This window comes from Gymnoscopelus microlampas, assembly GCF_963454915.1.
Source record: "Gymnoscopelus microlampas genome assembly, chromosome: 11".
NCBI lineage: Eukaryota > Metazoa > Chordata > Actinopteri > Myctophiformes > Myctophidae > Gymnoscopelus > Gymnoscopelus microlampas.
The window spans coordinates 25,976,947-25,999,657 of NC_139948.1; the positions used below are offsets into that span (position 1 = coordinate 25,976,947).

A 22,711-nucleotide genomic window follows, 5' to 3' on the forward strand; every position below is an offset into this window, starting at 1 on the left:
GTCTAAGTCTCTTGTAATTTAACTGGGTGCAGATTCTTGATTCTCTGCACGTCGGCCTTCCTCAGCGTTTCAAACATTGAGTTTGAAACGCTGAGGGCGGCCGACGTGCCGAAACGCGTCCATTTCTCTAGATAGATTGCTGCTGCTGTGAATCTAATCTAAAAAAAATAATTAAGAAATTCATTGAAGAGAGTGCGGATAATCCTTTCATTGGACCTCAATTTAGCAGGAAAACAATGTTAAAATCAAACACCAAGTTCAAGTCTTTGTCACTGACTGAGTCCAACATTTTTAAAGAAACATAACAACTTTAAACATACGTTTTTAAAAAAACATCCCAACCTTTTTGTTTTCAATTTGGATACTAAACCAGTCTGGGAACGAGACCATTAGCTGTCCTCAGTGGCATAGACAGACTGTCACCTTGCAAACGGCATTTATTGTGAGATAGACGGCACCGTTTTAACCACAACCCAAATGACTTGAGGAGCTATCTACTGTGTGAGACGTAGCATGGGAAAAAAACGGCCCAGATGTCTGCTTCTCATTGGCCTAACTAGGCTGTTTGAATGAGCCACCTCAGCAGCAAAGAAAGTCAATTCAGCAAAAATAAACACGCTATAATACATTTTAACGTATACCATATTTCAAATCCCAATACTTTAAAAAGTTGACTTCCGTATGGTTCTTTAATTAACTCTGGGGCTCATAGAAACTGATCAATTAAATCTTATATACCTTGAGACTTTAATTTGTTCAAATTCATTTGCCCCAATTCTCTCAATAATCACTCATCTATAGCAATGTCCCAAAGTTTTGTATCAACTTTGAACACAATATGTTTTCCATATCCAGCAATTCAATCTATGCATCTCTAGTTTTACACTTTTTAGCAAGTGGACATACCCCTCATATTTAGAAAATGTTCTGCTTACCATAGATCAAATAAAGATTGTGAAAATACCAGTGGGATGGGTGGATGTAAGAAATCAATTCTTTTTTTCCATAGAGAGGCGTATGTTTAGGAGACAAGTTATTTTACAGCACACTAGCAATATGTGCTATTAGTGCTACTATAAAGCAACGTTATTTGTGTTTTCAGAGAATGGGGAAACCACTACAGTAAACGGTTCCTCTACAGTTTAATGCAGATATGTACTTACGTGGCATGATCCCCTGGCTGACCAGCTCCTCTCTGGTCCTTCTCTGCTGCAGCTTCAACTGAAGAACTTTGCAGGACATCACAGAGAGACAGAGAGACAGAGAGAAACATCAGTGAGCGCTGACTGCTGAAGAAGAATGACTAACAAGACACGTCATCGAACAGCTAAATAAAATGTAAATGCCGCCGTGTTGCCTGTCCTCCTTTCTCTTTCTGCTTATAAAGCACAAGTGTAAACCCTTGTAGTAGATGACAACATTACATATAGGCCTATATCCACTTAAAAGAAACAGGAAAACTAAACCTCGCTAAAACATATTTCAACAGCCGGAGACAGAGACAGAGACAGAGACAACGCCACTGTCAACTCACTTGTAGGTAAGCCCTTCTTTTTCATATTTTATACACTACAACTGTAAGGCTCTTTGCATAGGACTGAAAAGAACAGACGATGATAATAAAGCTACATTAGCAAATCTAAAACACACTAGAGGAGAAATGTCTGTGTCTATCATGTCTGATGGTTCCTCTAAACAGAGAGAAGGTTGTGATATTGACATAGTGAAAGTCACACACGCAACACGGGAAGGGGAAACACGCACGCACGCACGCACGCACGCACGCACGCACGCACGCACGCACGCACGCACGCACGCACGCACGCACACACACACACACACACACACCACTTCCTGTTTCTTAGTTATCATAAAATAGAATCAGTCACAAAATACTCCATTACTGCACCATTCTGACACATGGCAACCAGAAACAGAAATGCAAAGGGAAGAAAAAATATAATTGACAGTTTATTGATTATGAACAATATAGCTATATCTCTAAGCGCTGGCATCACTTCCTCCAGCTATTAGGCTACTGTATCTTGATGACAGTCTACTCTTTCCCTTTCTCTGAAACTCAGGTTAAGGAGAATATCTATTCGTCTAGCTGACATCTCCAGTTGAGTTTCAACCCACAGGCTCAATTTCAATCTCGATGAGACAGAGCAACTCTTCTTCCAGAGCAAATCCTACCCTCCGCAAGACTTCTCTTGTCAGCATTCAGCAGTGAATACAGCATATAGAGACTTCTGCATATGAATCTTAAAGTGAATACTATACTGGCACATAAGTTTCACTGTCACAGCCTTAACCTGTTCTGCAGGGGAGCTTCCAGTAGCATTTGGCGAATTAGAATCTTCAGTAGTAGTATCTCCATTTAAACCCCCCTTTTAAACTTGTACTGTACGTGTCTTGAATTTGCGGTGTATGGGGGGGTCTGTTGTTTTCAATGTTTATCTATTCATTTTTAATTTTAAGAACTTTTTTTTTGGGGGGGGGGGGCTTTATTTGCAGGACATTGACATTGTAGAGACAAAACTGAGGACATAGAGGGAAACACAGCTCTCGAGTTGGAATCGATCAGGGAACGATGTGATTGTCTGGTCGACACACTATCCAGTCAGCTAGCGGTGCATGCCTTCAGAATGTACTGTCAACCAATACCAAGCAACTGCAATTCAATGACAGTAATTGTACTTAGCGAAGAAAGTGACACTGACCACCACTTCCTTTTTAACAACAACTTCCCATTCCGGTAAAAACACACCAAATTTGCAGAACTATGCACAACCTTTACTTAACCCATTTTGACCTGAGAGCCTTCTAAATCCTGACCTAAGTTTTCTGAAAAACGTCAACTATTTATTTGAAAATTCCCCCAAAAATATGTTGCTACATACTGTACATACTGTAGCAACAACTACCCCAAAAGGGGTTCCCGGATTGAAAGGTATACAGTAGTTGTGTATAGGGATTCCCAGTCTAAATGTGTTAACAACGATGACATGCTTCACCTGACACATCTGTGGATCTGCATGCATCAGGGTCCAAATGAGGAAACTAACACTTTTAACACATTTGGCATGACACTTAAGACATATTTGTTATGTTTAGGACCAACAAGGCTCCTTTTCAACACCCTCTTGTGACTTGCATCGAGCTGAGGCATGTATGCTACAATATTAAGTGAAAAGGCTCCCTTTCAACATTCTCTGTGAACAGAGTGGGCCTGTCACATTCATAATGTGTACCGTTTCAAAGTTACTGCACTCCGTTTCATCACCTTCCTGTGAGCTGCGTGCAATCTTAATGCATGTTTAGATCAGCATCTGAGCTCTTCACAGCTAAGGCCCAAGGTGTTACTTAGAGGGAAAGGTGATAACAAACAATGATGAACTGAAACAAGATTTCATGACCGTTTCGTTTTTTAAACGCTCATTCTCTCACGCTCAGGCCTTAAATCACGAATGCATGTGAAGAAAACATCTCTCGTTCTCTCGCTTTAATAAGAATATTCTCTGTGGCTGTGCCTGATAATACTGTTGCTTTTGTCCCTCATATATTCATGTCTCACTGTATAAAACAGCCACACTAAAACAGAGACTTGCCAAAGTATACACGTATTCACACGCACGCACGCACGCACGCACGCACGCACGCACGCACGCACGCACGCACGCACGCACGCACGCACGCACGCACACACACACGCACACACACACACACACACACACACACACACACAGAGTCTCTCAGCATGTCTCAGCCCAAACTAAAATAACGGATTCTCAAACAAATCACACGCACACAACCAAATATTTACAGGGGAGCTGATTCACAAGTTGTAAACAGAGGGGACAGACAACTGATGCAATGTGCATACTTGTCACACTATTCTGAAATTTTCTTCATTGCACTAATGTCACACAAATGTACACAGATAGAGATGTAGAAAGAAATCTGAGTGGCCTGAGTTGCAATATAAATTGCAGAATCAATCAATTGTGCCGATTTCTTTTGGAAACCACTGCAAATTGTATTTTGATGTTGGCCTGTTCAACCCTAGTGTAAGGAAACCTAATGTGTTAATGTTTATTAGTCCCTAAATGAGATATCATTTTAAATGGAGAGGTGGACACAAGACCCAGTAAGTGCAGCTGGCCTGCAAGACAAATCTCATCTGCAAGTGCACTAATGAGCGGAAGAATATTGTCCTGAGTACATTCATGGCCACTTGACGCCATGCATGAATCAAACTCAACATTTGTTGCATATTAATTTGAATACTGCCCACATCTGCTTTCAATTGTCAACATTGTCGCTGTCCACAGTCGCTTTGGTGCTGAGTCTTATTTAAGCATCATTCACAGCACTGTGCACACAGGCGGTGTGACTGTATTGTGTATTCAGTAATGTTTGTTCTGGTTGGATTTTATACTGTAATATTCCCTTAATTGCCTACAATTCTACAATTGTAGCTCTCATGTGGTTGTTTTATAATATGCATTTCTGAACTGGTGCTAACTGCTGGGAAAAAAGAAAAAAGAAAAGCACTGTTCCTGGCCTGCGGTTCCTTGACAAGATATTAGAAGGCAGTGTAATTTGATATGGATTGAAATTCATTGTGTGAGAAAAGTCATTACAACATTTGAGTCTAATTCCTACTGTCAAAATGTGTGTACGCATGACTGGACACAGGGCGTCATGACTTGTGCTTGGGAGGGCAGGATGGATTGTTAATGTATAAACTGTTATTCTGTGATTTATTGCATAGGCTTTTCTGTATTATTGTTCCAGATCTGTCGAGTTGACATCAAAGCCTAATAAAAGAGTATGTAATACCGTGAAAGTGGGTGAGATGGGGGAGCTGTAGGCTGGGAGACTAATAGTGTGTTTTACTTGTGTTGTCCATATTTGGTCATATCGGTGTGATGGCCAGCTGAGGCGCTGCATATGTATGTTTTTACACTGTTTAATGCATCAACGTCACTGCGACAAATTTCTCATACGGTACGTGCAAACATACCTGGCAATAAAAATAATTCTGATTCAGATTCTGCTCTCTCTCAGCAGTCCAGCGTTCTATTTGTGTCCATGCTGCAACAGTGTGGAACCCAATACCCCTTGACAGGCTGTTGAGTTATGGGGAATATTACTGTAAATCACTAAACACACACACGCACATGTGCACCTGCAGTACACCCTGATATAGTGTAAGTGTACACACACACACACACACACACACACACACACACACACACACACACACACACACACACACACACACACACACACACACACACACACACACACACACACACACACACACACACACACACACACACACACACACACACACACACACACACACACACAGGACATGTGTGGAGGTGGGTTTTTGGATGAGGATTAGCACGAGGAGACATGTGCCTGGCAAGTCCCGTAAAGAGAATTTATTAGACAGACATGGAGATGGAGAGAGGAAGAGAGAGACATAGAAAAGCAGTCAAATTAAGTGATGTTTGGGGAAAAGGAGAGACAGAGAAAGGATATAGCAGCCAGAATGGATCTATGTGTCAGTAGTTGAGTCTCTCAAAGATCTAAGAATATACGTCTCGGGCCAAACCGGAAAACCACACTCTCTGTTTTGCTATCTCTGTCTGAATCTCTGTGTTTGTCTCTCAGGTTAAATACTCTGAAATATTATCCTCAGATCTTCACCGTTGAATTTCTCTCTCGGCGTCCCAACATATTCTCAGTTGATAGTGCACGAGTGTCCTGAATTTGGCATTGTGCTCTATGCCCACGGCTTTGGTGTCGTGGGAAAACCATCTCTGAGTGACACTCTGGATGCACTAGTAAACATTCAGGCCTACAGTATGCAAGTGCACCTGTTCCAAACATCTCAAACCTAACCCAACAAACCAACTGGCCAAGTAGATAGAGCTCAGTTACAGAGACAGGACTTCAGCCTTTTACCCTTTCACCAGCCAGAGACAACAACAAAAAAACTTTATTCTACAGTGAGTCCTGTCTTAAGAGTTTGTCTCTTCCTAGATACATTCTTACTGTGCTGTTAGGGCTATAGACTTCTAACTTTATTCAAATACTAATTTAGACATTTTAAGTAGAACTTTTAAGACTCATTAAAACCGGGAAACCGTGTGTCATTTCAGATTTTTGTGCTGGCTATTCAAAAATAGCAGATATACAAGCTCACAGCTTGTACATCTGCTACTTTGGAACATCTTTGAGAAATCTTGAAAGTGTGAGAACTACTGATTTAGAAGGCATTTTGTAGAATCGGCCTCAGGTCTTAATGGGTTAAGCCAGCCCTTGTGTCACCCATTACTAAATCGGTCCCCACAGTAATGAACTCTCTCTCCAGGTTCTATGGTTCAAGGCCTCTGCCTCTTGCAGCCAAAGGGCCAGGTTCTTGAGTTCACGTCCTCGTGGTGTGCTATGTCTGTGCTGGCTCAGCTCCTGCTGTAGCCCAGCCACATAACAGAGAGATCCACTTAACACCTCCACCCAGAAAATAGATCTGGATGACACCCGGTGAAAGCAAGGCCTGGACCGTATCTCCAATTCGTGAATATGTTTATATTTTCTCAGTACTGACATCTATTACTAACACGTGAATTTCGAACAATTTCTGGACTTACTCTGGTTTGAAGAAAGATTGTAAGGAAATTGACGTGTATATATACATATACATATATACATAAATATGTGATATTATTTATTTATTTATGAACAGCACAACGTCCAATCAGCCCCAAATTTGCATTACATAGAAGAAAGAGAATGTGACGTCATGCCATTGAAATCAATAGCTGAAAACCTCACAAGATGGCGCCACCTGTCCGGGGTCGCTCATTCTATATACTGTAGAGCGCAAATCTAAAAGCACTTTCAGTTCTGACAATAGGAGGCACTACAAATGCATGAAGTTGAGCCATACACTGCGAAAACGGCATTTTTTTCCCCACACATTCCTCGGTGTCCTGATGACTGAAACCCAGGAATGGCATCTGGCCAACCACACTTTGCCATTTCTCTAAATTGCCTCGTTTGTATTTCTTTCATTGAGTGACTAATCAGCTGTGCTTTCCCCAGCTGCTATACGTACTTTAGTATTTGTATGTCAATTTGCACAGATATGGATATGGCCACTCTCATTTACAAACCTCATTGACAACATTCTCTTAACCCATTGAGACCTGAAGCCGATTCTACACGTCTCCTAAATCCCAACAGTATTCTGAATAACGTATGTTTCTATATCAGTGGTGCTCAATCTTTTTCATGTCAAGGACCCCCAAAATTATATGTATTTGGCCGCAGACCCCCATCTCAAAATATTTTGTTCCAGGGACCCCCAAAAGCAAAGATTTGAGTTAAAAATGTTCGCTTTAAAAATATATTATGTTCAAAGATTTGCACACATTTTCATGATTTTTCAAAAAATAGCCTAAAGTGTAAAATAATGCTTTTTAGCTCAAATCTAAAAATGGCTACACCATGCATTTTTTTAGATACGTTACATTTAGATACGTTACATTTTTTGCCTACAAGTCTGTTCTTCTCCCCTCAGGGCTAGCGCGAGGGCGGGTGGGTCGATATTAGGGTTTGTTTTGTTTTGTTGTATTCTGTTTTGTGTTTTTTGTACGGCCTTCCTTGCGTGCTACTGTATGTCTTGTATTTTAAAATGGGAAAAACTCAATACATTTTTTTGTTTAAAAAAAAACATCATTGACACAAGGCATTAACGATCAGCATCATAGCCTTTCCCCCATTGCCCTGTGGCTTTTCATACACGTGCAACAATGTCATCACATGGACCATGAAGACAGCAGTGGTGCTCCTCCTCGCAGAGATTTGTGTGCCTCTTTCTAGTTTTTACACAGTTCAGGTGTAAATCTTTGGGATTTTCTTTCCATCTTAGAATACTACAAGTAGCTTTCAGTGGACAGTAGACATTGTGAAATCATCATTAGAACATTGCGCATTTATGGCTTTATTTCAAGCGTATTTCAAGTGAAAAAATTTAAATAAATCAAAGTTAAGCTTGGAGAGAGAAACGATTTCTGGCAGTTGTTTTTTTTTTGCACTATGAACAGCACTTACTTTTTTATACTTAATCACATTTTAACACACTATACTTTTGATAGAATTACAATTAATGTTAGCTAGTGGCTACAGTACTTAGTAGTTTTCTTATGGGTGACTTTAACTTTTACCGGAGTCACTTAAAATGCGAACCCCAACAAAACGTGGCATCCTCAACCAACCAACCCTGTGAACTGAAAGAATCATTTGCACCATTGATTGTGGTAGTCAAATTGCAGGTGCACGTAGGTCTACTTGGGAATAAACACGATTCTGATTCCAACTCTAATAACTGTGCATTTAAAATTGACTGGAAATTGTTTAATAATAGTGTTATCAAAACAAAGCAAAGTAGAGAATCAAAATGAAACCCTCACATCTTGGCTAATGGTAGAATAACTGTGGCAATGGCACTCCATTTATGAAATGTGTGACCATTTCTGTGCAAGAGATGTGTTATAAAAATGAACTCTCAGAAAAGACAAAGGTGCAGCCAAACATACCTTGACCACAAAATACACACCGAGGCCATTCACATTATAAGAATTAAAATGTGCAAAAGTGTTTATGTGTGAGAGCTTGCAACATGTGCATGGGAGGTACGACACACAACAGGTACCCCACCTTGTCGTAGGCTTTGACAGGCCTGGCGCTCCAGCTCAAACCGTATGGCTTTCTTATCCATGGCGCTCCTTATTGGCTGAGGTCTGAAAGGGGTTGTGTCGATGCGGTCCAGCATGGCGACTCAGTCCAGAATGATAAATTATTCTCAATGAGATGCAGCAGCTTTGATCCAAAAACTTACCAAGACATACAATAAATGTAACATCCAAAAGCTGCAAGATTTCCTGGTAGGGCTGCGTTCAAGTGAACTCGAGGTGCTGGACTGGTCTTTGAATTGAATTGAGAAACTTTAAAGCAAATATTAAAAAGTCACAAAAATGTCCAGTCCCAAAATGTCAGTGCCCCAAAAAAAAGAAGAAAAAAGAAAAAAGAAAAAGCTGCTGGATACTGAAGCAGTTGAGGAATGGAGGTGGTTGCCTTTTAGGATAAACGTACATTTTTTTAAGTAATTTTGTGGGCCCAAAATGCAGTTGTCCTCACAACACCAAAACATGTGAGTGGTCTTCCTTCAAAGAACATCTGAGCAGATTTCTTCTGTTTGGAATTTCTTCTTAGAAAATGAATGAATAAAAAATGAGTCCTCTGTGTGAAATAAAGGCCAAAAGTGGTCAGAGAAAACAGTAACTAGTAACTAGTTTGAATGGAGAACAAGCTATGACAGCTCCATACAGAAGGTTACACCTTCTAAAGAGCTGCTACTGTATCTACTGCAAGGAGGAGACGGACAGAGCAGGAGGTGTGCGTATGTGTATGTGTGTTGGAAGTGTGTGTGTGTGTGTGTGTGTGTGTGTGTGTGTGTGTGTGTGTGTGTGTGTGTGTGTGTGTGTGTGTGTGTGTGTGTGTGTGTGTGTGTGTGTGCGTGTGTGTGTCTGTGTGTTAGATGTCTGCGAAACCGTGATCAGGCAGTCTGTCACAGCTGTTGCTCAACTCCGTCATCCTGCCGCTGACAGACGAGGGCAGGCGCACAGCAACGCACGCCAGTGCTTGTAGTACACCATTCACGCACGCGCCCGCTCACTGGGCCGGAGCCCCCTTTTCCTTCTAACCAAATTCCTCTCACTTTGCACCTCTGATCTAGGCTCAGTGGTGTCAACATTGTTGACGGAGCACCTGTGTGAGTCTTGGTCTCTGGAGACAAAACTATCAGGCCTAGAATCCCACTAGTTAACACATACAGACGTGCGCGCCCACGCACGCACAAATACACACGCAGAGTTAGTGTCGAAGTGTCTTTGAGCAAGACGCTGAACCCCTAATTGCTCCTGATGAGCAGGTTGGTGCCTTGGATGGTTTCCTCTGCCATCGGTGTATGAATGTGTGTGTGAATATAATGCACAATCTATGTAAAGTGCGTTGGTTAAAAGGCGCTATATAAATGCACCATTTACTTTACTTTTACTACACACACACACACACACACACACACACACACACACACACACACACACACACACACACACACACACACACACACACACACACACACACACACACACACACACACACACACACACACACACACACACACACACACACACACACCAAGACATGCTGCAGTCGTTCTTCTCACTCTTTGACTGCATTTGTCTCTTTTGTAACTATTTATTTGACAATGTTTCAATCAGTCTGTCTTGCTGACCACCCATTTATCTGTCTGTCTGTCAAACAGTATTGTGGACTCCCCATTTGTCTGTCTGTCATATAGTCTAGTGGACTACCCATTTGTCTGTTTGTCTGTCTGTCTGTCAAAGAGTCTAATAGTGGACTACCCATTTGTTTAGCCGCCTGCCTGTCACGCAGCCTCACTGCCTTCCTGTATATTCTTGATCAAAGTCAAGGTCAACTCCATTGTCCATGAAGTTAAACTTGTAGTGCAGACAGGAAATCCAAACTCCCAACATGAACAAATACTTGTTTCTGTCACAATGTTTCTGTCAGTGTAGCTATTTTCGGTGCACAACACCGGCGTGAAACTAAGTATAAATCAGGCTTTATGAGTTTATGTTATTGCATGTCTTTGTCTGTTGGACAGTCTGTCCATATACCAGTACACAGTACCTGTCTGTCTTTCTGCCCTCTTTGTATGCCTACCCGCTGCCCAATTTTCCCCTTCTTTGTCTGACGAGACGTGTCTGTCTTTTCCCCCCATCCGTCTTGCCTGCTTGTCAGCATAAAATACACCCAGCTCCGTTTTGTTGACAGTTTCATTCATCCCCATTACTAAAGGGTCTGTCAGGAGGCGACATCGAATAATATGACTTGGCATTAACAGGGGGAAGAGGAACCCTTTCAAGGTGAAAGCAGTAAGCGTCCTTTTCTCATCTGTCAGTTAGCATTAACATGAACAGGCGGCCTCTCTCATCTTCAACTTTGCGTAGAGGGGGTGATGTACAGAGGTTGAAAGTAATTACTAATTAAGTACATTTACTAAGTAGTACAAGTACTGAACTTAAGAACAATTTTGAGGTACATTTTCTTTACTTGAATATTTTCCTGCTATTTTAAGGGAAATGTTGTCCTTTTCCTCCACTACAGAGAAAGAGTCTATGAGTAAGCATTCCCACAGGCTGCTGGACATAAAACAATTCAGAGACAGACTGACTGACACACACAAAAGAATTCAAGGAGTGTTTGCCAGAAAATGCTTGTATGTGTGTGTGAGATAAATGTGGAATGTCCCCAGGCAAAGCGCTGCTCACTTTGCCAAGATGGGTAAATGCGAACCAGAATTATGATTCCAACTTTGCTAAAGATAAGGCCCCCAACCATGCGCTGGAAAGGATAATCCTGCGTTCTTGTGCATGTGTGAGTATGTGTGCGCTTGTTGAGTATGTGTGTATCTGCAAAAGCATTGGAGCATGGATGTGTATATAACAATTAACTGCAAAAGCATAGGCTCATGTCAGCCAATACGGTTGGGAAACGTAAGGGATGCTAAGGGTTTAAAATATTTGCTGAATCACATATACACACACACACACACACACACACACACACACACACACACACACACACACACACACACACACACACACACACACACACAACCTTGCACATACGGTACGCAGATGATAAACATGCACGTGCAGCAACCACACACAAACACACACACATACACACACACACACACACACACACACACACACACACACACACACACACACACACACACACACACACACACACACACACACACACACACACACACACACACACACACACACACACACACATATGCATGCAGCTATTAGAGTGTATCAGTAAACAGCTCAACCTACACTCATGGTTACAACTACAAATATCCCTTGAAGGTTGTATGCCTCTGCCAACCAGTTGCGGTTTACACCCATCATGTCAGTCCACAGTGTCCAGACCATTATGATATACTGTATGTTGTAGAGAAGACGTTGAAGGAATGCAATAAAAGTTATCACTATACATACTGAAATGTATGAAATATGTTTTGTGAGCTCACAGTGACCTTGAGCTTGACCATAACATTTTAATCAGTTCATCCTTGAGTCTAAATGGACATTTTTGTGTAAAGAATATCAACTCCAGGCGTTCTGACATATCACGACGTGAGCTATGTATACTGAGATGTCTGAAACATGTTTTGTGAGGTCGCAGTGACATTGTTGTTTGACCATAAAAGTCTAATTATTAGAATTGATAAGAATTTATTTGAGGCCAAGTGGACATTTCTGCTAGATGCAAGAGAATGGGATGGCCCTGAGGTCACAGAGACCTTGACCTTTGAACACCAAAATCTAATCAGTTCATCCTTCAGTCCAACTGGATGTGTTCCTGAGAATATCGTGTTCACGAGAATGGGACGTACATAAGGACGCACGGACGGAAGTACAGTACGGGCGGAAAGACAGCCAGAAACAATACGTCACCCGTGGAGGCATAATAATATCATTAGCCACTGAGACAGATTTAACCACTTTCTACCTGCCGCTCCTACTTTGGGGCATGTCAGCTATTCCCCCCCAAAAGATATTAGGGCTTAATCATGTCCTTGTACCCTGGGCACTAAAAGCTTCATTTATGTTATTTTCAGTCTCATGTAAGGGTAATTTTTTCTGTTTTTTATCCTTTTTTTTTACCCAAGGTAGGTTTGCCTAACATGACTCTTTAAGCAACGCCCTGAATCACTTGTACAGTTAGACATGTTCACGTTCACGTCTGCGAGCTGCCCAGTGCAACCACAGTTTTATGATGTTGTTCACTGTGCAGCTCCACTAGAGCCGTTCATGTCTAAGTGCCTTGCTCAATGGTGGGTATTGAGGGAGACGGCAGTGTTGCTCATTCAATCACCTCCCCCGTTCCGATTTAACCTCTTTTTGCCATAACCATGCTCATCTAACCTTTGGGTCACAGGCTTTCAAAAGTGGTGGCTGTTGCACCCAGGGGGGCTGCCGGGGGGAATGTTGGAAAGGAGGGTAAAAAACGAAGAACCTTGCATCCCTATTTTAGGAATGTCATTACTGTAAAAAAAATCTTCCAAATCTTTCAACAGATATAAAGACAATTCTAAATAGTGGAAATAGCTGATCTACAGGCTCACAACGCATAGCAAAGAAACAGATTGTAAGCTTTGTTTTTTAAAGCCACTTTGCAATAGGGGGGCCGCAGCCAGAGGCTAAGGCTATGTGGGGGTCCTTGGCGTGGAAAAGGTTAGGTTAGCTTTAGGCCACCGCTGCTAACTCACAAGTATTTTGTTTTGTTTTAGTTTTTAACTACATGTCTTTATGATGTAAGATATAAACAAACGGCTCTTACATTTTAGCATTTTCTTGCCTTTCACTTTATGTATGCGAATGGGAAGCACATTGTATCTGTATCTTATAAGGCTTAGTTGTAGTTGTACATTCTATTCATGTTCAATTCATTCATCCAAAGTCAATTCCACGACAACTTACTTCACTGTGTGATTTAGTCATTTTGGGTCTTGACCCATATAGCTGAGATAGAAAAACACACTGTTGTGAGCTGTAGCTGCTCCAGAGTCACCCTATGAACTTTGCTAACACATGGTCACACGTTTGTGACCTTTGACCCTTTTTTCTGCGAAACACCTCCAGGTAGAAAGACAGGAACACAGATGCCTGTCACATGACCATGACCCTTCACCGAATGCACTGCCTAGGAGAAGTGGTACAGGAGATGTCAGTGACATCATCATGTTTTATTATATTTCATTACATTCAATTATATAATAACTAGCACCAGAATCTTGCTCAGGGTGGTTAATGAACTTTCCCCTTGTACTCATTTTGTTTAGGTCTTAGCCAAGTGTGTCACTACATTTCTATAACAGTCTCCTCTTTCGCTAGTCCTCCTTTCTGAGTCACATGACCGATCCTATTTAGTTACCCCTATAGAAGATGATAGGGAGGTATTCAAGGATTCTTTCAAAAGGAATGGCTGTGATGCCACTGAAGGAAATTATAAGATAATGATAAGGTCAGAGGTCCCTGCAAAAGCAGCTGCTGTGTATACTAGTGTGTCGATGTATAGTACTACTACTAATATGTTATGGTGTAAACAGGGCTTAATTAATGCCAGAGCTGGCCGGAGCTCGGCTCCGGAACCTGCATCCCGCGCTCCGCTACCTCTAGAATGTAGATCGCTGGCTTCCTTTAAAACAGCCCTGAAAATTCACCTTTCAGGAGGCCAAAGGGGGAGGTAGTTATCACTTCTTCTTTAGACAGACGACATCCCCCCCCTTTCTTTACCCTCACCCCCCCCCCCCCCTTTTTCCCTACTGTTCTTTTTGTCTCCGCCAGGCCGAAAGGCATGGCGAGAGAGTATGTTTTACCCCCTGTCCGTCCGTCCGTGTGTCCGTGTGTCCGTGTGTCCGTCCGTCATTCGATCTGTCTGTGTACAGCTAATCTCCGGCACCGTTGGCTTGCTCGCAGCCAAACTGTGCACACACAGTCCCTGGATACCAGAGCAGAACCTCTGCCTCAAATTTTTCACATGGGCCTGTTATAGCGCCACCAGGAGGCCGATTTGTGCAAAACACATTTTTTGACAGTACTCCTACAGATTTTGTCCAAAAATCCCACAAATCGGTACACAGTATCTCTATAGTCATTAAACGAAACAGGTCTTTCAGATTTCTCATATTCCATCCTGATTGGCTAAAAATGTCTTCCAAAGTTTGCAGGAGTGCACCGTTTTCAACAAAATGCCTCAAATCATGAACACAGCATGCAATTTCCGTGAAATTTTGCACGCACATTCCCATTAGGCCGAGGAAGAACTACCATTTGAAAATGTTCAAATCAGCCTCATGGCGGCGCTATAACAGGCCGATTCGTGTTTTTACCTATAATTGCACCGATCTGTGTAAAACTTTGTATGCACACTCCCTATAGGTCAAGGAAAAACCTTTGCCCTGCATTTTTCACATCTGCCTTTTATAGCGCCACCAGGAGGCCGACCTGTGTAAAACACATTTTTTTATACTACTCCCTCCAATGTTATCCAAATTTCACGCAAATCGGTACACATGATCTCTATAGTCATGTGATCACGACGGATGTGTTTGATTTTTCATATTCCATACTGATTGGCTAAGATTGACATCTAAAGTTTGCATTATTGGCTTGTTTTGAACAAAATTCTGCAAATCATGAACGCACCGCCCAATTGCGCTCAAACTTTGCACGCACATTCACACTATGTTGAGGAACAAATGCCACCCTTTTAACACTGGCCTGCTATAGCGCCACCAACAGGTCGAATTTAGCGAAACACATGTTTTTAACAAAATGCCTCAAATCATGAATGCAGTCAGTGTCCGATTGTCGTGCAAGGCCTAAGAAGAAATGGCACCCTTTTCACGTTGGCCTATTATAGCGCCACCAGGAGGCCACAATAGCCTACCTGACCTGGCGGAGACCTGTGCTCCGAGGAGCACTTTTTCTAGTTTATAATGTGATGATATTGAATTGTTTGGTGCTATTTTATATGTTGATGAATTGAATACCTAGGACCCCAATGAAAACAAGACCGCAAGGATTTTTTTTGTTAAGACCTTGACCTTTTAGACAAAGTGTTTGACTGTACTCGTGCTGTTTTTACATTTCTGTCTAATAAAATAATCAATCAATCAATCAAAGAAGGCGTACCGTCACCTCAAATGCACATACAATACAATATGTTTTTATTTAGGCTATTTATTATTAATTTACCGTTCACATTTCCCCTCCCTTCCTGCAAAGGAAAGGGACATTAGGACTAACGGGTTCATGAGCTCCGGCACCTAATCATTTACAAATTAAGCACTGGATGTGCACGAGTGTGTGTGTGTGTGTGTGTGTGTGTGTTGGTCAAAAACCTGTCTCAACCCTGAAGAAAGCACCCCAGCAACAACCTTGCTGTCCCACATCACAGGAAGTTCAGTTATAGCTCTAGCATATAAAACACACAGTTGTCCTCTCTTAAAAGCAACCGAGCTGATGTCTTTGGATCTATACTTGTAATACGGAGGGCATGTTAATGCCTGTGGCCTGATTTCTGAACCGCCAATCTATTAACCACTTAAGCCCTATGTTACACTTTGTCGTACAACGGTGTTGCGTAGAAATAGTGATAGTGAAAATAGTCTACAAGCTCAACCTGTGGAATCACAACACGTCGTGACACCGGGTTGCCAGTGGTTACTGGCTCCATGGGACAAGATGCAAGCCACCACATCTTGATCTTTAACCTCCTTCTGTACTCATAACATACCATATTTCCTGGCCATGGCTAGATGGGAGCTGACTTTCATCCAAGCTGATGTCATTCTCTCTCCCTAGATCCTTAACCTCACTAAACCCATGCCTAATCTTAACCATACTAACAGTACCTAACCTTAACCTTTGTGAGAATGTGTTGACAAATCAGGTCCCATCTAGCCTTGACCCTATTTCCTCATCAACTAACTTCTCCTGACTTCAAAAGGACAACTTATTTGACCCTTAATATACTTCCCTACCCTCTACTCTATGACCCTCCCCTACACTGTCCCCCATCTGCTCCACTTAAAGATCCTGGCCAAAATGTTTTCTTTCTTAATTTGCACAAAATATCCTCTTTTGCAATATATTTCCCCTCACCCCTACTTTGTAGTGGTAGCCCCCCTACACTGCCTTTTTGCTTGTGCTCCTGCTTATCCGGCCACCCGTGGCCCATTTTCCTTACCCAGCACCTTTTTCCAGGCGAACCAAGAAATGCTGACGGCCTCTCCCTCCTCCATTATCACCAACCCCCTCTCCTCTTAACCCCTGTACCCCGTCATTGGTTTAAATAGCAGGGGCAGCTGGCCTCAGGGCTATATCCAGACACACTTCACCTGTGCACACTGGTGCTAGGGTTACCAACAGAAAGGCACGCCAGCGCATTATACACAGCTAGTTACTATATACATAACCTGACTAGTCAGATATTCTGTGTTAATGTCTCCCACAGTCTGTTTGAGACATCTCTTCAAACTCTTTTATACAAACTACTTCATACAAAAATATAAATTCCAATAAAGAAACAATTCATTTCATATTATTGAAGGGAACTGAAACTGATCCAAGTTGAAGGGAACTGAAACTGAAGTCCAACAGATCGCCCATTGAGTTCATACACTATTAGTTTGTGGGCAGCCACTCCTGAAACATTCATGTAATATACATTATGCTAGATCATTTATTGGTGAAAACTAAAAACAAATATTCAGGCATAGTTATTTGAGGGATATTATTAAGAGAGGCTGGGTGTAGTGCTCAGTTTGACCAGAAGGTGGGAGCATATCTCATGTAAGAGAAGACATAGCTATAATACTGTATGTATGTCTGTACTGATTCAGTACTGGTCCCTCAACATCTAAAGAGTTCAGTGTTACTTTAATTATGTTGTCAGCTTCATACAGAAACACATGCGCGCGCACGCATGCACACACACTCATGCACGCACACAGTCTTTCACTCATGTACTATATACATTAGATGTACTGTATATAAACACACAGGTAGGCTACTTGTGTTTTAACATTATGCAAATGGTAACAGAAAGCTGTAAAGCCCAATTGACATGGTATCAATACATCAGCTCTGCTAACGCAGTAGCCATACAACATGTCATGGACACTGCGCGCGCACACACACACGTACACACACTTGAGCCTTGGCGTCTGCAGCAAAGTGTTTGGGTCAGGCTGAGGGCCAGCTTTCAAGAGCTGAGTGTACAATACAATTTACTCTGAGTGAATTAAGTGTGTTTGTGTTTTGTGTGTGTGTGTGTGTGTGTGTGTGTGTGTGTGTGTGTGTGTGTGTGTGTGTGTGTGTGTGTGTGTGTGTGTGTGTGTGTGTGTGTGTGTGTGCGTGCCTGTGTGTCTGTGTGTGTGCCGTGCGTGCATTCCTTTCAGCTTGTCATGCTGTGAGTTTTTGTACAGCATGTTGTACAGTGTGTGTGTGTGTGTGTGTGTGTGTGTGTGTGTGTGTGTGTGTGTGTGTGTGTGTGTGTGTGTGTGTGTGTGTGTGTGTGTGTGTGTGTGTGTGTGTGTGTGTGTGTGTGTGTGTGAGAGAGAGAGAGAGACTGGGAGTGTTTGTGCATGTGAAGAGCCGTTGCTGTTGAGAATGAGGTAATGTGAGGGGCAGCCCCGATATGTCAGCTATGTAAACACTCCCAGCAAGCAGTGCAACAGAGTTACGGACTTACTGTTTCACAAAATATGAAGACAAAAGTCAAATCTCTCTCTCTCTCTCTCTCTCTCTCTCTCTCTCTCTCTCTCTCTCTCTCTCTCTCTCTCTCTCTCTCTCTCTCTCTCTCTCTCATATCCGCTTCATTTCTTTCTCTCTCGACTGTATTACAAATGACCCATCTCTGTAGACTATTTCTGAGAACACAAGGGAAAAAGTTGACACACACACAGTTGTCTTCATGTCTCTCCATCTTTCACACTCATCGTCTCTCATGTCTCTGGGGAAAGAATCCGAGGCCCCTCCATCCTTGCAATCATTCATGAGTGGCATCCATCTATCCACCAACTGCATATGATATACTCTCATTGTTTATCCTGCTCAACACATATGTTGCTTCAAAATCTCTACATATTCCACTCTCAAATTAAAATGTTGTCTCTATCACCACTCCCTAATCTCTCTCTAATCCCAGGGCCATATTTTGGAACAGGCACATTGGTGTGAAGCGTGCCATCGTGCGGACTAGTTTCGTGAGGCACAGTTTATTTTTTTCCCCTCACCTGCATGTGTTTGGGGTTTTAGTGACTTGCTGTGACCTGATGTAGGAGAGGCACAGTAGGGGATGTGTCAAAATGATTTGCACCATCTGACTTGTCAAATGGCATATATACTGTAGCATAGTGTGTAATAGTGTTTTGTGTTTTTTCCATCATTTACTGTAGATAGCAGAGGTGCACCCAAATAGACCTCTCCAAAATCACACTAATGTACGGTATGTTATGCTTGTCTGTTTAACCTTTATATGAATCCCTCAAGCTGGAAAAAGAAATGTTTAAGTAATATTTTTTGTAATAACAAAGTATTATAGTAGCTCAGATTTATATAGCAGACAGACACCCAAAGTCGTTTTACATAAAAGAAAAGGAACCAACTATGCATTAATGCATATTATGCATTCTAACCCACAAATGGCAATGGTTAATTCATTGTACCCAACAAAACTGTTGTGTGTCATGATGCACAACAGTTTTGTTGGATAATCAGAATACTGAAGGCATATCCTCACTCTTTATAAACAAATGCTTTGAAAACTTGTCATATATTTAGGCTGTTTTGTAGGCTAGAGTCGGCTACGCAACTTCAATCACATATTTGCTTAAACTAGGCTATCTACACCTCTTGTGTGTATGTGTTTTATACAGAATTTACAGATGAACAGAACTGTAGCTGCAGAGTGCACTCTTTGTTTAATGGAATGTACAAAAGTGAGGCTGATTTGCACAGCTGAAACAAGTGGATTGCAAAGTGTCTAATAGATCTGATTTCCAAAGTTGTTTATGGGCTGAAATGTAGGCCTACTGTAAAACTGGGCATAATTGTGCAATTGAAATGCCCAAAGGAATGGAGAAAAGAAACCATCTCTGCCTGATAGCCCAGGGCTGAGCAAACTCTGCACAACATATTGGCTTATAAGCCAATAATGCTGCGCAAAGCTTGGAGTGTTGACAAGGAAACAAAATGTAAAATGGATGATAACGGAAGTATTGAGAAAATAGGTAAATGCTTGTCTTCATGTGTCTGAATAAAAGCACCAATTGTGTTACGTGCAAACCCGTGACTGAATATTTATTGAAAATGTATTGTTCAAAGAAAGGTTGCTGATAGTATGCACATTCACATGGTACTAATATAAGACTTAGATGCTCCCAAATAATTTACGCTACTGCCAGCCACCACAAATTGGCAGAGAGTCATAGCAAGAGCACACTTCTTTTAAAGGGATGGAGAAGAGGATATGTGATTGGTTATTTCAACACCAGCCGCTACCACAACCACTGATACTATATTCATCCTAATTCAACTCATCTCCGTTGCCAGTGCTGCACCGTTGACCACATTTGCATGGGCCTTGCGTCTTGATTCTATCTTACACACAGGAATTGCAACTAGACCATGGTCTAGTTGCGGTCCATGTGGCAGAGGTCATTCATTTCAATGGAGAGAGTCTACCAACAGTGGTGTAAAGTAACTAAGTACATTTACTCAAATACTGTACTTAAGTACAATTCTGAGGTATTTTTTACTTTACTGAAGTATTTTTTATTACAAAACTTTAACCACTTCAGCCCTATACACATTTCCGCCATTTGAAAATAGCTGATCTACAAGCTCACAATGCGTCACGATTTATACATTTGAAAACTTGTGAAATTGGACCATCTGAATAATGAGTACTTTCTACTTTTGGTACTTTAAGTTTATTTGATGCCAATACTTTCGTAATTTTGAATTCCAGACATTCCGGAGTATTTCTCCATTGCAGTACTGATACTTTCACTTAGGTAAAAAAAAAATATTGTTACTTTTTCCACAACTGGGTACCAATGCAGAAAAAGTGCCAGATCTGTTTTGGGTCAGGTGTGCTGCATTTCTCATGCCACATGCAGTGAAAACGTTTGACTTTTGTGGTGGTAGCCAGTCAGAAAAACAGGAAGTACCCAAAACAGAAGATATAGTTAGAAACTATTCAACAATGCTGTTTAAATTACTTCAGTGAATTGTTGAATGCACTGTAATATATGTCAGATTGTATGAGAGATAGCGAAAGCTAGCAAACAAAATAACTAAATTAGTCTCATCTTTTTTTCGCCAGAAAAACGTTTCTAACATTACTGAACATAATGAAGAGGCATTATCCCATGCCCTTTCAAACAAATTCAGGAGGCTATCCGCAAAAGCATCACAAAAGAGTGGGATACACCTCAGCAGTCACCAGATTCTACAAATGCCAATACTACTTATGCAGGTATACTACCATACGGCAGCCAGATCATCTGGAAGGAAAGGAAGTCTCATTTCTCTGAAAACATATTTCCACATTTCCTATATCCGTTTTCTTGTGTCTTACCTATAGGTGGGAGGGACTAAGACGTATAAGGAAAAGGAAAAGTGGATGCAATTTAAGAGCAGTAGGATGCACCATCAAACTGGGAGTTATCATGTATTTTATTAAACTAATTTAATTGCAAGTAAGACACACTGTTTCAGAGTTGTTTTTTATCGTTTGTTTTGTTCTCATTTGGCTGACTGTCAGTTCACACCTGGTGCCAACAAATATTTGTTTTCACAAAAGACTTATTGTCAGCAGGTGATAGAGATAGTCTAGAGAACACTAGTCTAGAGAAGATGTGCAAAGGTGCATTACATGGATGTAAAGATCCACAAATAGAAGATAGATTGTTCCCATGAGGCTAGATGGTACAGGCCGATGTTAGTGTGATGATGTGTGCAATGATTCTCAACTTAACCCATTTAGACCTGAGGCCGATTCTAAAAACGCCTTCTAAATCCTGACCTAAGTTTTCTGAAAAACTTCAAATATTTATTCAAAAATTACAACAAATGTATGTTGCTATATACTGTACAAAGCAACAAGACCCCCAACGGGTTCACGTCCTGAAAGGTATAGTTACAAATAGGGGTTCCCGTCCCAAAATGGGTTAAGGGCTGGGGGCAGGATCACAAAAATGCAGGGAAAAGGGCAAAAATGCCTACAAATGCTTATTTTCCGTCCCATGGGACTGTAGCGCTCTATCAAAGAGGTTCCACACCAAGAGACTAAACTCTTAAGTTGGCATCACCGCTAGATGGCACAGTGATAGTTCTGTGTCAGTGCTGCTGCCATCTTTGTGTGACCCTAAAATGATAGAACAGCACAGTATCTGAATCTACACCGACAAAATGACAGAAAGACAAATCAGAATGTAATGTTATGCAATCCAATATATTGCCCTTTTTCTGTTTATTTGCCATTCTGTTTTTTCCAAATGTCTGTCTGTCTGCCATTTTCATGCTGTCCTGTGTATTTTGCATCAATGTACTGTCATTTAAACTCTGTGAAGTTTCAATAGATCATCCAGATCATGCCTAGTCTGCCTGTCAGCAGAGCCTGTGGGTTCTGACATTTGAGACTGCATTGTCTCAAATGTCAATTTATACTGTTTTATAACGCCAACACCGCCCCCATATTATGTGGGGAATTGCTTGCCATACCTCAACTGCAAGAAATAAGCCTGAGTTGGATATAAGTACCTGAGACGAAAACTTTTTTTCTGCTTTATAACCATTACTGTTACTTATCTATGTACGATAAGGTGTTTTGGTATGAAAACCCACGTTTTGATTTACCAAAGTATCGTATATCATACATGTCTGTCATTTATAACAAACCCAAAAATCAGCTGAGGATTTGGCGAGTTGTGGAGAGACCTCCTGCGTCA

General features: G+C 41.5%; 1 protein-coding gene across 7 annotated transcripts in view; it reads right to left on the reverse strand.

Moving 5' to 3' along the window:
* LOC311054890 (myocardin-related transcription factor A-like) overlaps positions 1 to 22,711 on the reverse strand; it is a 65,968-nt gene that overhangs the window by 38,059 nt on the left and 5,198 nt on the right. For 5 of the 7 annotated variants that reach the window (XR_014601731.1, XR_014601732.1, XR_014601733.1 and 2 more), the window contains exon 3: positions 1,164 to 1,229. Coding sequence is in view for 1 of the 7 variants with exons in the window: in XM_084070890.1 (XP_083927016.1) it covers positions 1,164 to 1,229 (66 nt within the window). In the remaining 6 variants the exon portion in view is untranslated. Of the gene's footprint in view, positions 1 to 1,163; positions 1,230 to 1,534; positions 1,674 to 8,739; positions 9,300 to 22,711 lie in introns of those variants that run through there. The other 2 variants (XR_014601735.1, XR_014601736.1) reach the window with 2 other exon arrangements.